Source organism: Argentina silus (genome assembly GCF_951799395.1).
Source record: "Argentina silus genome assembly, chromosome: 16".
Taxonomy (NCBI): Eukaryota; Metazoa; Chordata; class Actinopteri; order Argentiniformes; family Argentinidae; genus Argentina; species Argentina silus.
The window spans coordinates 9,910,040-9,926,649 of record NC_139670.1 but is presented as its reverse complement, the minus strand read 5'-3'; the positions used below and the strand labels follow the sequence as shown (position 1 = coordinate 9,926,649).

Sequence of the window (16,610 nt, the reverse complement as noted above, 5' to 3'; positions counted from 1 at the left end):
TCTTTCCCCTCTCTCAATAGGAGGTCCAGAGTCTGATGTAAACAGTAACAAAGATTTTCCGATCTTGAATGTTGCAGAGTTGTGTAAACAATAGACACAGATTGTGTGTGTGTGTGTGTGTGTGTGTGTGTGTGTGTGTGTGTGTGTGTGTGTGTGGGTGGGTGCCTGTGTTTTCTCTTCATTGTATACATGCAGGCCAACGTCTCTCTGAAGCGTATCCAGGATTTCCTGAGTCATGATGAGCTGGACCCTGAGTTAGTGGACAGAAAAAACACAGCCGCAGGTAAACAAGGCCGCTGCCCCCTACATCCTCCACCCAGGGCTCTGCATCGGTGGCCTAGTAGTGATCGGAGTGGAACCAGGCCTCTGAGTCATACGAGTGGTCTCTGTTTCTGCCCGATCATAGTGACATGGGTTGTTGCCATGGCGTTGTCCCCATTATTTTGGGATGTTGGCCAGGTGTGTGTGAATGTGTGTGTGGTTCTGCCTCATCACCATCTGTTATGCATTCATTGTAATCTCTCTTGCCTTTTGTAAGTGTTGAGTGATATGGAGAGTGGTTCGCGGGCGGATTATCAGCAGTGTTGAATCATCGCTCTCACTTTTGTTACTGAACTCGCTGGCTTTGAATTGTACTCCCGTTGAGTGACTTATTGTACCAGTTTGGGAATGCTTTTTCACTGCTTACGCTTTTGTAACTGACTTTGTTGGCCTTGAGTTGTCGAGTGACTTATTGTACCAGTTTGGTATTGCTTTGTCACCGCTTACGCTTTTGTGACTGTTATGTAATGTTATCATTCATACACACCCCCCCCCCCCCACACACACACACACACCCAGGCACGTAGGAAGGAAGGGTGTCAGCAGGTGTCTTTATTTGTATTTACACAGATCTTTTGTTCTTGTGATGGTGTGTGGGACAGTATGTGGAAGTCTACTACGTTATATCTCCCATCAAAAGTCACCAGAATTGCTTGTTTAAGAGGCTACAGTATATGCAACATTTTCTCGCACAACATTTTAGGCAGCACCCCCTCATGAAATATACTTCCTACGTCCCTGCACACACCCACACAATAATGTCATTGGGTTTAGGTTCAAGCTGCTGATGTGAGTCAGTGATTGGAGGGTTGTTGAAACCACATCTAACTGGCCAGCTACTGCATGACTAATAACATGAGGCTAAGAAAACACTGAATAAAGGCCTAATAAATGGCTAGTAAAATTGCCCAAGTAGCTACTTAAACATTTAGAAGCTACCAATGAGTGCCTTATAGGTGTTCCCCATACTGAAGTGTTACCATGTTCTCTCTCTCTCTCTCTCAGATTGTTCCGTGACCATTGTGAATGGGAAGTTCACCTGGGCAAAACAAGATGCTCCTGCCCTGCACAAGTGAGTGTACAAGTTGCTCCTGTGCTACTTAATCCATTGAAATGGTAGAAATCTGAGGATGAGCTCATTGTAATACTTGGAATGGAATGGGGAATTGTATTAACCTTCATTCTAGGAATTACAATGAGCCTGTCCTCCCAATTTCTACCTCCACCTGGTATGTGGTGGTGTGGTCTGTCCAACCACTGGCATATGGTTGTGGGACAACAGACACAAATTAGCTTGCTCGCTAAATAGGGTGTCGCAGTGCACATACGGTACGAGTGGTGCATGGGCCTTGGACAAAGAAACATGTGAATTATACATGCCTCTCTCCCTCTGTCTCCGCAGTATCAACCTGATGGTTCCCCAGGGTTCCCTGCTGGCTGTGGTAGGCCATGTGGGCTGTGGGAAGTCTTCTCTGGTGTCAGCCCTGCTGGGAGAGATGGAGAAGCTGGAGGGAGACATCTCGATAAAGGTAGGGCGCGGTGTGCACTAGACCCATTCAGGTGCTCACTTAAAGATTTATACTGTTATTTTCAAGTGTCCTCATCTGCCACTTGAGAACGCTTCAGACATACAGCAGACGGTACTTAGGGAGACAACCGCGGTGTCGCCGGCTTTGTCCCTGTCCCTACAATCTCGAGGTCCAGTTGCAATGGACTAACTCAGTAATGGACTGAGTTCCCGCTCTCTCTCGCTTTAACCCCCCCCCCCCCCCCTTCCCCCTGTCTCCCCCTCTCTCTCGCTCTCGCTCTCAATCTCCTTCTCTCTCTCTCTCTCTCTCCCTCTCGCTCTCAACCTCCTCCTCTCCTTCTCTCCCCCTCCCACTCTCTCCCCCTCTCTCGCTCTCAACATCTCACCTCCCCCTCTCTCCCTCCCCCTCCCCCTCCCCCTCTTGCTCTTGCTCTTGCTCTCCACCTCTCCTTCTCCCTCCCCAGGGCTCGGTAGCCTATGTGCCCCAGCAGGCCTGGATCCAGAACGCCACTCTGAGAGACAACATCCTGTTTGGAAAGGCCTACAATGAGCAGAAGTACCGCTGCGTCCTGGAGGCCTGTGCCCTGACCCCTGACCTGGAAGTGCTACCAGGAGGAGACCTGACAGAGATCGGAGAAAAGGTATACTTATAAGTGTCTCAATAGCCTTAAAGTAGCTCCGGTGGTCTTAACTCTCCTGCCCTGTGTCTGCATCGACTGATGTGAACATTGGTGAGTGTTAAGAGCATTATGGCGAATGCCTTCCAGCACAGCCCTGTATAGGTACTCTGCTACTAGGAATTTGCTTTCCTTTTCCAATTCTTTAGCATCAGTGCAGGTGAAGGGACCGCGAGGAGTTTCAACTGTCTGTCTGTCTGCCTACCTGTCTGTCTGTCTGTTTCCCAGGGCATCAACCTGTCAGGTGGCCAGAGACAGAGAGTGAGTCTGGCCAGAGGTCTGTACAGTGAGGCAGACGTCTATCTGCTGGATGACCCCCTGTCTGCCGTTGACGCCCACGTGGGCAAACACATCTTCGACAACGTCATTGGCCCAGAGGGGGCCATGCAGGGAAAGGTAAGGAGCCGCACTGCTGTTTCATTTGTATCAGGGGAGGCCGGTGGAGGTAGACATTGGAGGACGGACTCATTGTAATGCATGGAATGGAAAGGAATGGAAAGGAATGGAAAGGAATGGTATCAAACACAACTGTACCATCCTGGAAGTTGCTATAACCAAAGGATAAAGACACGGTTCATTTCAGGCCTTGGTTACGTCTAAGGATATGGTTAGGGTTTGGTGTCGTGGAGGTAAGGTTGGGGTGAGCAGCCTCTCGGTTCTGTTAGCACCTCAGGCCCACACTCTCTACTCTATGGACATAGCTTTGCTAGTCGCGAATGACTGGACAAAAGTGCCGATTTGATCAAATCTGAGGTATAGCCCAGATAGTGTGCTGTTCAGGAACTGCTCTGTCTCGATGAGTGTCCTCCACAATAGAGGAAGTTGTAGCTCTTATCGTGGCTTTATGGCTTTACACACCTCTCAACTTCTTGTTAGTTTATCATGTTTATGATGCTGTTGTACTGATTGTACTGATACTTTGTAGACCTAAGGCCTGCTGTCGAGTGAGCAAACCTTGAGGCGTGTGTCGTGTAGATTCAGGTTGTAGCATGGATTGTCGTGGGAGTGTGACGAAATGTCTGTTGTGTGTGTCATCATGATTGTGTGTGTAGTAGGGTGTGCCCCTTTTGATGGCATGTGCAATATATAAAAAATGCGATATTGACGCAACGTTTCGTCATCTGACATGAGTGGTTCCTCTTTGGTTTCCCTCCAGACGCGTATCTTGGTGACTCATGGCATCAGCTTCCTGCCCCAGGTGGACAACATCATGGTGATGGTGGAGGGCAGGGTGTCAGAGATGGGCTCCTACCAGGAGCTGCTCAAACAGAACGGAGCCTTCGCCGAGTTCCTCAGGAACTACTCCCTGGAGGACATCGTAGAGGAGGACGAGGCCACGGGTACGACATGAGGACAGGAATGGTTATTTGATTACAGTCAACTATTGGTACATAGAATGTACAAATGAGATTGGTAATCACATGCTATTTACCCAGTAATTACTAATTTGCTTATGAAAACATTGCTGAAAAGTGCTGGCTTTTGGTTGGACCTCTGGAGGGGTGCTCAGTCCATGGAATATGAAGTATATATACAGAAAAGAGGTTCTGGATGTCTTGCTTTGACGAAGGAGCTTGCTCCGAAACGCTCCAAAACATCTTTGAAGAGATCAAGTTGCAGTCCAGATCCTCTTTTCTTTATATATAATCCATTAAAACATGTTGAATCACATGATATAGCCTTTAATACATACTGATGTTAAAGCGATACCGTACCCATAGTTACCAAAGTAACGTTGTGTGACTGTACCCCTCACAGAAGATTTGACTGACGACGATGACGAAGCGTTCCCTGACGACGCCCTTAGTAACCACGCAGACATGGTGGCGCCTGTGGTCACCGAGACAAAGAGACAGTTCATACGGTACTCATATCCCCTATATAACCGTTCATACGGTACTCATATCCCCTATATAACCGTTCCTACGTTACTCATATCCCAAAAAGCTCTATATATACATTGCATGTGATTTGATTGGTTCCTTTATTGACTGGCTGTCCTCGTCCGGTCCCCTGCAGGCAGATCAGTATCATCTCAGTAGATGTGGAGAACCCTAAGACCAGGTCTGTACGCAAGCGTCGCTGCAGTGAGAGGAGACACGCAGAGCCTCTACCCGAGAAGAAAGAGCCCAAAGTGGACAAACTCATCCAGGCAGAGACCGCTGAGACCGGCAGGGTGAGTGGTAGCAGATAAAAATCAGAATCGGAATCATCAGAATCAGAATTCTTTTATTGGCCAAGTATATTTGCACATACAGGAAATTGACTTGGTGAGGTTGGTGCATGGGACATAAAAAACAATAGCAAGTATTGACAAAAAATTTACAAAATAGCAAAATATTAAGAAAATAGCAATAACAAATTCACAAATGTACAAAATAGGACAATAAAACAATACATTTTGTCTTGTGTGACAGGCTAAGTGACAGTGAAATGGGTATTGGGCATGTACACTATAAATTAGAATAATTTCAAATAATTGTACTACTGTAGTAATAATAAGTTTAATTATAATGATGATAATAATACATTTTATTTGTAAAGCATGGTATGGGTTGCAGTAGTAGCATAGAAATCAAGTAGAACAGACGTGCTCATTCATAGTAACATTCCATGGTGGGTGTATCGGCGGCCATCTTTTGGTGTCCTGTGAAGTTTTCGTTCACAGCTTTATTAATAATCAACCAGCTCAACTGACACTGGAATGTTGAGACAAATGATGCGTAGTTGCTATGGTAGCTTCTCTGTGTTCTATCTTTTGGTGCACTAGCCAAATTGCCAAGGTCCGTTCTGTTTCTATGAGTAATAGTAGTCAGGATGAAGTAGGGAGAGGTAACAGTTGTAGGATGGAGAAACTGATACAGGGACTGGTGAGTGGAGCTGGGGGATGATGGGTTACTGATCATGTTGTAACGTCCTTCAGTCAAACAAACAGTAATTGAGGTACACTAAACAGTAGCAACTACATTCTAGTAAGAATGCAAATTGCAATGCTATTATCTTGATACCAACATGGACTTGACCTTTGAGGTGCATGAGCCTGAGACGTATCTGCCCCCTGCTGGTCAACAGAGGAAGTCTCTCAGACCTCAGACCTGTGAGTGTTCCTGTTTCCTAAACAAGTGCTGACCTCTAACCTGTAAGCTCGAACCTGTCCCCCCCCCCCCCCCCGCAGGTGAAGTTTAAGGTGTTCTGGGAGTATTGTAAAGCTGTGGGTCCGCTGCTGTCGCTGTTCATCTGTTTCCTGTACGGCTGTCAGAACGCGGCTGCCATCGGCGCCAACATCTGGCTGAGCGAGTGGACCAATGACAATACCCAGAACCGGACCCAGGTCACTGTTAGCATGAGAGTGGGGGTGTACGCAGCACTGGGCATCACACAAGGTAAGAGGAGAAAACCCCCCCCCCCCCCCCCCCCCCGAAATCACCTCAGGATAGGGATACCGCTAACACTTTCTATGTAGCCCATATGCATAACTCATTACACATGTACTCATAATGCACTATGATAGAGTAATAATGCAGTGTAAGCATAGTTACAGACACACATAAAGGGCAAATGTCTAGTTATGGCCTGAGATGCTTTGAATCCTAAGCAACCTGCCCAGGAGTGAGTACATAACATGCTGTTTGTACAAATAAAACAACATACAACACTATAGCAGGTATCAAAGCTGTGTGCTGGAAAACCTTGTTAGTGCATAGGTGAAGTTATGGGTGGTGGTGTTCATTTTGAATTCCCTGTACGAGTCTTTATGAGTCTTTATGTGTTATAGCTATGCTTATATCATATGCATTATAAAGCATAATGCATATCGGCTTCATAGAAAATGTTACCTGGATACCTGCTGCAGGTTATTATATGCCCCGGGCTACGCAAACAAATTATGACCTGGATATGAAATTGTTGTTTTCCCTGCAGCCTAAGAGAACTATTATGTTAGATAAAGGAGAGTAGTCAGAAACCATTTGCCTGGAAATTCAGTGTTCATATGTGAAACCCTGAATATCTGAATATGGAACATGCTGTGTGAATTGTGTGTTGAGTCTATGAATGTCTTGAGCAATTTTTTCCAAATATATATTTATATCATATATTTAGTTTTGTTGCATGCATCAGTCGAGGCTGGTGGAGGTAGAAATCGGAGGACGGGCTCATTGTAATGCATGGAATGGAATGAGGAATGGTATCAAACCTCCACCAGCCTCTCCTGGCATGCGTTGTACTGTACAAATGTGTATGTATGTATGTATTACTGTAACTATGACTCAATGGCTGTCATAGTTAATGTCAACTGTAAATGATTACTGTAAATGATTACTGTTAATGATTACTGTTAATGATTACTGTTGGGAGTCATGGCATGGTGGTGATGTCATGACTTTGATCTCTATATAACATAGTTCCTTTTCCAGAGGAACACTCTTAGCTCTCTAACCAGATCTGCAGTCAGGTCTGCATCAGTCTCTATCGTAGGCAATTGAGGAGAGAGGTTTGCCCACCTTATCCTGGACTACTGTATGCTATGGATCCCTCAGCCTCCACAATCCTCCTCTCATCACTCTCTTCCCTCCCTCCTTTCTTTCTCTCTCTTCCTCTGGTCCCCCCCCCCCCCACCCCACCCCCTCCAATCCTAGGCATCCTGGTCTTGATCTCTTCCTTTACCCTGGCCATAGGGAACATTGCCGCGGCTAAGAAGCTGCACCACGCCCTGCTCGACAACAAATTTCACACCCCCCAGTCTTTCTTTGACACCACACCCATAGGGCGCGTCATCAACCGCTTCTCCAAGGACATCTACGTGATCGACGAGCCGCTGCCCTCCACCATCCTTATGTTCCTGGGGTCTTTCTTCTCCTCCCTGTCCACCATGATTGTTATCGTTGCCAGCACCCCCATCTTTGCGGTGGTCATAGCCCCGCTGGCGTTCGTATACGTCTTTGTGCAGGTATTGGTTCTGTTACGAAGGGTCGCACTCTTCTTTCTCTCTAGGGAAGGCCCCCCTCAGGATGTCAAAATAATGCTTCTATCGTTTTTTTTTCCAGCACACCTCTCTCCGTTTTCAAAAGTGTTTTTTCTTCTTTCTGTATCCTCTATGGCATGCTTCGTCCTCACTGGTGGAGCAGCCTTTTGTGACCTTTGACCTCTGAACTTTTGGCTGTTGTTTTTCCTCAGCTTTTTGTGTTCATGTCATGTGTGCGTTTTGGTGTCCCTTGCACGCCTCCTCCCTAACCGTGCAGTATTTACTTCCTCTCTCTCCTCCTTCAGCGGGCCTCACACTTTCTGCCTGCCTGCAGCCTATTTACACACACACATGCGCACACACACACACACACACACAGCCTGGGTTGTGTACACTCAGTAGGAAAAGAGGCTACAGTTCACATGATCCCTACAGAGTTGTTTTGGTTGACACTGATCTTCTGATCTTCTCCAGCTAAGAACTGATCTTCTGAGCTCCTCAAGCTGTGCACTGAGAACTCTGTTTGTTCATACTCTTGAGAAACACTAGTAAACTTGTAAACACTGATCTAGGGTCAGTTGATCCTACCCTCAACCTTAACCTTATCCATTAGGGGGATGAAAGAATATCTGAATCTGTATCGGTGGATATGGGCGTCTTCTACCTACAGTATTGCCTGCGGGGGGCGCTTGGAGAAGAGAACTGATGGAGAGTGTTGGTTTAAACTTGTGATGTGTTGCTGCCCTCTGTTGGTGAACCAATGACAAGGCAACAAATGGTTTCAGTAGGTTTGCGCATTCATCATACACACGAATTAGAAGTATTTGGATTTCTTCCAGAATTTTCCTCCAGGACGTTTTTTTCTCTGTGACCCCGGAAATGAATGTGAGGGTTCAGCCTTGTGCCAAAGAGATGTGTGTGCCAAACCCTGTTTAACAGGGCAAATACTTTTCTAACAGGAGACCTGGACACTTAGGATTCACAGGAGTGTGTGAGTGATGGACGGAGAGACTGTAAAGAACGAGAAAATGAGAGAGAGAGAGAGAGAGAGAGGGAGATAAGGGTCAACGAGCCAAAAATCCAACTAACGCGGGTTGTCGTTGTCACCTGTGCCCCCTCTCTCTCAGGTGTACTGTTACTGGGCAACTGCTTACTGTGCCGGGCCTACAGTATGCTGCACGCGGCCAAGCTCATGCACCTCCACATGCTCCAGGGGGTCCTGCGAGCACCGCAGGCCTTCTTCGAGAGCACCCCTACTGGGCGGGTCCTAAACCGCTTCAGCAAAGACGTGGACACTATAGACTCCCACATCCCAGACAATATTGACATATGGATGCGCACTTTCTGGTACACACTGAATGTGCTGCTCGTATGCTCTGCCCTCACCCCCATGTTCCTCATAGTCATAGCCCCGTTAATGGGGTTCTATTGGTGGGTTCAGGTAAATAGGAAACGAGTCTGCTAACTCATTAATACAGCATGCTATCTGAGTTGTTGTTGTTGTTGTTGTTGTTGTTGTGTGTGCCAGTAGATTGTTGTTGTAGATCTGATCACTGCTGTCCTGTGTTGTTGTTAGCCTCAGTAGCCTAACCGTACGAGTGGGTCAGGGGTTAGTGTGTGGGTGTGGGGTGTGGTGTGTGTGGTGTGTAGACTTAATTACGTCGTCGTGGTAACTGAATGTTAATTCTCTGGTTCACTGCATTTCTGTATGCTGTTGGTTACTCATTCATAATCAGTTCTAATCTAATTCTAATCATTCAACATTAGCATCCATTAGCTTTCATATTGAATACCATTCTGTTACCGGTGTATTCACTAATCACTTCAGATAACTTCACCTGATTCTCTCTCTCAAAATAGGCTCATTTTTTATTCGTACTGTATGGCTGATGCTGTGGGCTAAGGGAGGATAGTTTGATAACCTTTGGTTTGCATATGATACCCAAAGCACAAAAAGCTAGGTTTTGATTGAGAGAATGTATTAACCTCATTTAGAGGGATGACTCCATGATTCGTATTAACAGGCTTAGATACCAGTGGGTCTCAATTCACTCAAGTTGATTAGCGTGTGATTTTCAAAAACAACCTCCATTTGGGTTCTCTGTGTTGGGATTTGTCAAATGTTTCGGTGACAGCTGCAAAGGCCTGGGGTCCAGATAGCTAGCGGTTTGGTAAAGTTAGAAAACTAATTTGGGTTCTAGAGTGGACTTTAGTGTGGGTTGTTTTCAGGGTGGGGGTGAACGCGGCGTGTGCAGAGGTTGGTGGAGGTACACATCGGAGGACGGGCTCGTTGTAATGCATGGAACGGAATGAGGAATGGCATCAAACATGCCTCCTTCCAATCCATGGGTTATATAAGGAGCCCATCCTCCCGATTTCTACCTCCACCAGCCTCCCCTAGTGCAGAGTGTGTACAGATGCTGATTACCAGTTGGATCTTCCAATCTTCAGTTGCCGTCACCTAACATCCTCATATCATTTCCTTTTCCATTTGGCTTCTCTTACGGCATCTGTTTGCATGGCCAGGCTTCCTTTCTTGTTGTCCTTTTTCTCTCTAACACGGAAAAAAGGAACATAACCGGGTCTCTGTGTGTGTTACCTGTGGCTGTTTCACCTCTACAATGCCTTAAGAGGCTGGTGGAGGTAGAAATCGGAGGACGGGCTCGTTGTAATGCATCAGAATGAGGAATGGTATCAAACGTGTTTGACATTCCGTTGCATGCATTACAATCCGTTCTCTGATTTCTGCCTCCACCAGACTCCGCTGTTTTACACTGATGTTAGATTGTTAAAATGTTTACATTTGAAAGCCAAACCACACAGTACAACATTAGGATGGCCTTTAAACACTTATAGAAACTGAAATATTGCTTCTTAGTTTTAATCAATTGTGTGACACATAATTGTCTGATCTACTATTTTGATTTGATAAATTAAATTATATACTTTTTTGGGCTGGATCTAAAAAACACCAACAGAGTTCCAATCCATTGTTAATAATATAATCCCATGTATTATATACATTGTTTGTCATGACAACAACATGGGATATGAAATGAACTCTGCTAGTGTTTTGTGAGACCTGTCCTTACTGCAGTGTGTTACCTCAGCGCCTGTGTTTCGAGTTATAATACTGTCTGTTTGTTTCTCCCCCCCCCCCCCCCCCCATGGTTTTAGAGATTTTATGTGGCCACGTCTCGGCAGCTAAAGCGCCTGGAGTCTGTGAGCCGGTCTCCTATATACTCCCATTTCTCTGAGACTATCACAGGCTCCAGTGTAATCAGAGCCTATGGCAGGCTTTCCTCTTTTGTTCTGCTGAGTGATATGAAAGTGGATGACAACCAAAAGAGTTACTACCCTGGTATAGTGTCCAACAGGTAGGTGTCTCTCTCTCTCTCGCACTGTTAGGCGGGAGGACAGTGGCTGAGTCCCAATTGTCTTGATGTGCTTCCTCTCCTGAGCTTCTCTGTCCTTTGGAAATGAAAGACGAGAGAAACTTCTCTGAGTTTCTCTCAGTTTTCCCCCAAATGACAGATTTGAAGTCTTTTGGATTTTGTTTTGAAACTAAAGTCGAGTTTCAACATAACAAGGGAATTAAAATGAGAGAAATGAGACGAGGAGAGGAAAAGAGGAGAGGAAGCCGTAGAGAATTGGGACACGGCCGCGAACTGATGCTGCTGTTGAATGCATGCTCAACAGTCCTCCCAACACTCTCCACCAGGGGAGGCCATTGGAGGTAGAAATCAGAAGACAAGCTCACTGTAATGCATGGAATGGAATGAGGAATAGCCATTCCTCATTCCATTCCATGCATTACAATGAGCCCGTCCTCTGATTTCTACCTCCACCAGCCTCCCCTGCTCTCCACCCCAGAGGAGCATCAGTGCAATAGGACATGGGGACACTAAGGAACTATACTATAATTATAATAATAATAATAATAATAATAATAATAATAATAATAATAATGATACATGTCATTTCCTTATTCATTCTGTAGGTACAGTAGGGTTAACAACATAACTCCAAAACACTGTTATGAATCATGAGAACATACTAACTATGTGTGTAACTCATGAAGACTGCTAAATCTCAAGTTGGGATTCTGCCATGGATTTGCTATTATTATATACAGTATATCATAGATATCTTATACTTATCTATTATGACCTTTATTACAACCATGGTCAGCGATTGGAATTGTGTGTTGCGTGAGTGTCTGTGTCTGTCTAACGTTGTATTGTGTTCACCATGGCAGGTGGCTGGGGGTGCGTATTGAGTTCATTGGGAACTGCATCGTGCTGTTTGCCGCGCTGTTTGCTGTGATCGGCAAGGAAAAGCTCAACCCAGGCCTGGTTGGACTCTCTGTCTCCTACGCTCTACTGGTAAAGTACTAAACATCTGTCTTTGTCTGTGTGTCTGTGTTTGTGTCTGTCTGTCTGTCTGTCTGTCTGTCTGTGTTTGTTATGTCTCTATGCTCACCTCAACCCTGGACCTTACTGTATGTTCCATCCCAACCTGTGTGTGATAGGTGACCATGTCTCTCAACTGGATGGTAAGGATGACGTCAGACCTGGAGAGCAACATCGTGGCGGTGGAGAGGGTCAAGGAGTACTCTGAGACCAAGACTGAGGTGTGTGTGTATGTGTGTGTGTGTGTGTGTGTGTCTGTGTCTGTGTGTGTGTGTGTGTGTGTGTCTGTGTCTGTGTCTGTGTGTCTGTGTCTGTGTGTCTGTGTCTGTGTGTGAGAGGGGGGGAAAACACATTTCTAAATTGAATATGCATCAATCAGTCAACATTATTATCCTAAAAGGCAGCCTGGCATGATATGCATATCGTATGTACTGTACATGTGTTTTCATATGTTGCTGCTTTTAGTGTGTTTTGTTTGCATTTAATAGAGCAAATTTATACACATACCTGAAGCTGTTTTGCTGCCAGGTCCAATCCAAAATCAAAACTTTAACAGACTAATAAACTGTACCTAGATCTATAATTTGTATATTGTACTAAAAACAGGGCCCCCATATGCCATTACGATGTATACTTTATCGTTCTTTTATTACCCTCCAACAAATACTGTACATCGCCTCTTAACGGCTAGTGTAGTTTGAGTTCATAGCGTAACACGTGCGTGCGTGTGTGTTATGGTTCTCGATAAATGGTCATTGTGTTTGTTGCGCAACACTGTGTACTCTTATGTGCTTTTCATTGACTCCGCCCAACGTCCCTCTTTAGTCTGCAGGCAGAATGCTTTGTGACAACCTGCTGTTGTTGTATTGGTACTATAGGCGCCATGGGAGGTGGAGGATAAGAAGCCTCCGGCTGATTGGCCGCCGCAGGGGAACGTGGAGTTCCATGACTACAGTGTGCGGTACCGAGAGGGACTGGACCTGGTCCTGAAGAACCTCACCCTCAGCATCAAAGGAGGAGAGAAGGTGAGAGGACCAGTCTCAGGGAGGTGTGTTAGTGCCGGGCTGCAGCAAAACAAACACTTAAGCCGTCCAGGACTGAGACTGGCCATCTCTTATCTTACATCTGAGTTTGTGTTGGCCTCCAGGGGATAGTTCAGCTCAAAATCGATTCGTTTTCATTTATCAAAAGTAGCCAAAAAGCAATGACTCCTGCTGTGCGCTTTTGGGCAGTCAAGAGTCGGATCGTCCCAAGCATCCCACTTAGTATGTACCTAAGTAGGAGTGCTATATACTGTACTGTATAACAACATTATCTTCTGTGTGTGTGTGTGTGTGTGTGTGTGTGTGTGTGTGTGTGTGTGTGTGTGTGTGTGTGTGTGTGTGTGTGTGTTCAGATTGGCATCGTGGGCCGTACGGGGGCTGGTAAGTCCTCTATGACGCTATGTCTGTTCCGTCTGCTGGAGGCTGCTGGGGGAGAGATCACCATCGACGGAGTCAAGATCTCTGAGATAGGCCTCCACGACCTGAGGTCCAAACTCACCATCATACCACAGGTAGACACACCCACACACACACACAGTCATCACCACCACTGTAAATTACTGAAAATCCAAACTCCCACTGGAATCTGTAGGATTCACAGTACTGCAGAATGGCCATTTATGAAAACTGACAATCATTAACCAAACTATTATGTTGGTCAGCTTGTCGGCTGACTGCCCTCAAGTCTAACATATCAGGGTTTTGAAGAATTTGTACAGATCTGCTCTGTACCATCCACAGGAACCTGTGCTGTTCTCTGGGACCCTGAGGATGAATCTGGACCCCTTTGAGAAGTACAGCGACGCGGAATTATGGAAAGCTCTAGAACACTCTCATCTCAACAAGTTTGTCAGCAACCAGCCGGCTAAGCTGGACCTGGAGTGCTCAGAAGGGGGAGAGAACCTCAGGTAAACCGCAGCCATGTTCCACTTCCTATCCTTCCCATTCAAGTAAAACATGCAGTTCCTGTGGCAGTGGCAGCAGAGGGCGCACTTAACGTGACCACAAGTAAGACAAAAGTAAGGAGACTGTATTTTGTCCTTACTCTCGTGAGCGCCCCCTGCTGGTACAAAATGTAATGTTTTGCGGGACTGGGAGTTCTCCTGTATAGGTTCTTTGGGTCAGCTGAACAAACTGAACAAAGCACTGAACAATAAACACAATATACCATTTGTCTATGGGATACCGTAAAGTACTGCATAGGATAAATGAGTGTGTGTGTGTGAGTTCAGTGTGGGCCAGAGGCAGCTGGTGTGTCTAGCACGTGCTCTGCTGAGGAAGACGAGGATCCTCATCCTGGATGAAGCTACAGCTGCTATAGACCTAGAGACTGATGACCTCATCCAGTCAACCATACGCACACAGTTTGATGACTGCACTGTGTTCACCATCGCACATAGACTCAACACCATCATGGACTACACCAGGTAATAATACAGTACACACAAACGCACACACACTGAGGTGACATTATGACCTCCATAATGAACCATCCTGCTTCCCCTTCTTTCCAGAGTATTGGTGTTGGACAAGGGACAGATAGCTGAATTTGACACACCAATCAAGCTCCTGTCTGAGAGAGGAATATTCTACGGAATGGCTAAAGATGCGGGACTGACACAGTAGCACTGCCTGGCGACCGCACCCCTGCGTGTAACCGAGGGACGAGGTCCACTCTATTTCTTTTCAATCCATTCAGGAGTTCCAGGGTCAGGATCAACCACACCGGTCGATTGGATTTTATTTCAGTGCAGCTCATAGAAAGACAGACAATAGCCAATGTAAATCAGAGGAGGCTGGTGGAGGCAGAAATCGGTATACCATTCCTCATTCCATTCCATGCATTACAATGAGCCCGTCCTCTGATTTCTACCTCCACCGGCCTCCACTGCAGTACATACTATATATACTATTTATGCTTAATCATACAACTCCCATACAGCCATACAATTCATGAAAGATAGAATCACAATAGGGAAAAAGGACAAGAGACGTATTGGAGTTTAGGTTGACCTCCTGGACTGACTGGATGTAAATGGGATAGAGTCTGATGCTGAGGTCAACCCTATAGTCATTATAGTGCCTTGTGGCAGTGGACAGAGCCAGTGAATGTATACTTTTATACTCAGCAATCTGCTGCAAAACCAGGAGAAACTTTTTTACTTTGCTACTTTTTCTACAAAAAAAAGAGAGAAAAGATATACTGTGCCACTGTAATTTCCACAAAAAAAGCTTTGCGATAAACCCAGCTATTTTTGTACTTTATCATTATTTAAGCTACAGTTTAAATTGTTGTCTGATAGGGAAGTGTGCTCAGTTAAATGTGTGATTCTTTTGTGAACCAAATCTGTAAAAACTTGAATTCTGTACTACCAAAATATGAAAGATGGTAATGCCTTTATTAAAAAAGAAAATTAAGATGTCAGTTTTCTTCATGCCTCACAATCTGACAGTTTCTACACTGCCTCAGCTCCGACTTTTAATTTGACTAAAAATTAAATTTGTATCATACAGTATGCATATGTACACATAACATGACTGGCTGATTACATCACAAACTCATGTTACAACACTTTCATTCTGTAGTTTCCTTCACTATTAACAAACCCCACTCAAAACCATTTTTTTTTTGTAGTCAACTATTTTATTCAAAAGATCAGAGAGATTAAAGGGTGATTCTGAGGCTTATATCCCTTAGGATGTACCGTATACAAGAGTTGGGTAATGGAGGAAGCAGAGTGTTTCAACTGGAACAGAAGAGGTGACACATTTGAACCTCTTGGAGCTTCACATCGCTCGTTTGATATAGCCGTCCAGGTCGGTCCCGCTGAGACGGTGCTTGGTGGCGTCATAGACTCCCCGTCTGGAGCTGCTGCTCTTCACCTTGGCACAGATCTGGCTGTGGGGGACTAGACGATTGGGGGCAAAACACCTGTCACAAAGCTCACACAGCAGTGTGGTTGGTTTGACCTCCTGCTCTCCATACTTCTCTCCCTCTTTCACCCTGGCCAAAGTCTTAACTTCCTCCTCTTTGTTTAAGAATCTTGTGGCTGTCTGTTTTGACTTGTTGGCCACACTGCCCACTCTGTTCTTCCTCTCCTCCATCCTCCTCTCCTCCTCCTCCTCTATGTCTCTCTGTATCTCCCACAGATGTGGCTCTGTCCTCATCAGGCAAATCTCCTTCAGATACTTCTCGATCTTCACCTTCATCTCCTTTGTTTTTTTCTCTGAAGCCTGGGTATCCACACTACCCTTCCTCATCACACTCAGTTCAAAGCCGAGTGTTTTCAGCTTGTCATGAAGGTGCTTCTCTACCAAATCAGCTTCTAAGAGGAAGATGTCCCACTCATCCATCTGGTTTGTTGGTTCCTGCATTTCATCCTCAGGCCTCGCAGAAATTATGGGCTGGAGGTCCATGTTGAACTGGACACTTTGCTTTGTCTGTTGGACTGGCAGGAATGGCTCATACCAAGTACCAAGAATTCAGGACATTTCTCACAGTAAATGCATCATACAAATAATAGAATGTTGTGTGTTCAGGGATTCTTTTTTTTGTCACAACTGACATGATTCTGTGCATCATGTCGCGCAGCAACCCTGGTCAGAGTGATGTCACAATGTACAGTAGAGCACGATAAACAATTCTGATTCTATTGCAGAAGGCTT

General features: G+C 45.5%; 1 protein-coding gene across 2 annotated transcripts in view; it reads left to right on the top strand.

The window, feature by feature from the left end:
* Positions 1–15,362, top strand: part of abcc3 (ATP-binding cassette, sub-family C (CFTR/MRP), member 3) — a 39,571-nt gene extending 24,209 nt beyond the window's left edge. The window contains exons 14-31 of one of the 2 annotated variants that reach the window (XM_083687367.1): positions 196–283; positions 1,327–1,393; positions 1,724–1,850; positions 2,314–2,490; positions 2,755–2,922; positions 3,683–3,866; positions 4,285–4,390; positions 4,546–4,702; positions 5,702–5,909; positions 8,617–8,930; positions 10,667–10,866; positions 11,748–11,874; positions 12,021–12,122; positions 12,780–12,926; positions 13,298–13,456; positions 13,686–13,852; positions 14,177–14,371; positions 14,459–15,362. In XM_083687367.1, the coding sequence (XP_083543493.1) occupies positions 196–283; positions 1,327–1,393; positions 1,724–1,850; positions 2,314–2,490; positions 2,755–2,922; positions 3,683–3,866; positions 4,285–4,390; positions 4,546–4,702; positions 5,702–5,909; positions 8,617–8,930; positions 10,667–10,866; positions 11,748–11,874; positions 12,021–12,122; positions 12,780–12,926; positions 13,298–13,456; positions 13,686–13,852; positions 14,177–14,371; positions 14,459–14,570 (2,805 nt within the window). In that variant the 3' untranslated portion in view covers positions 14,571–15,362. Of the gene's footprint in view, positions 1–195; positions 284–1,326; positions 1,394–1,723; positions 1,851–2,313; positions 2,491–2,754; positions 2,923–3,682; positions 3,867–4,284; positions 4,391–4,545; positions 4,703–5,701; positions 5,910–7,163; positions 7,475–8,616; positions 8,931–10,666; positions 10,867–11,747; positions 11,875–12,020; positions 12,123–12,779; positions 12,927–13,297; positions 13,457–13,685; positions 13,853–14,176; positions 14,372–14,458 lie in introns of both variants that reach the window. The other variant, XM_083687368.1, reaches the window with a different exon arrangement.
* The last annotated feature ends 1,248 nt before the right edge of the window (positions 15,363–16,610 follow it).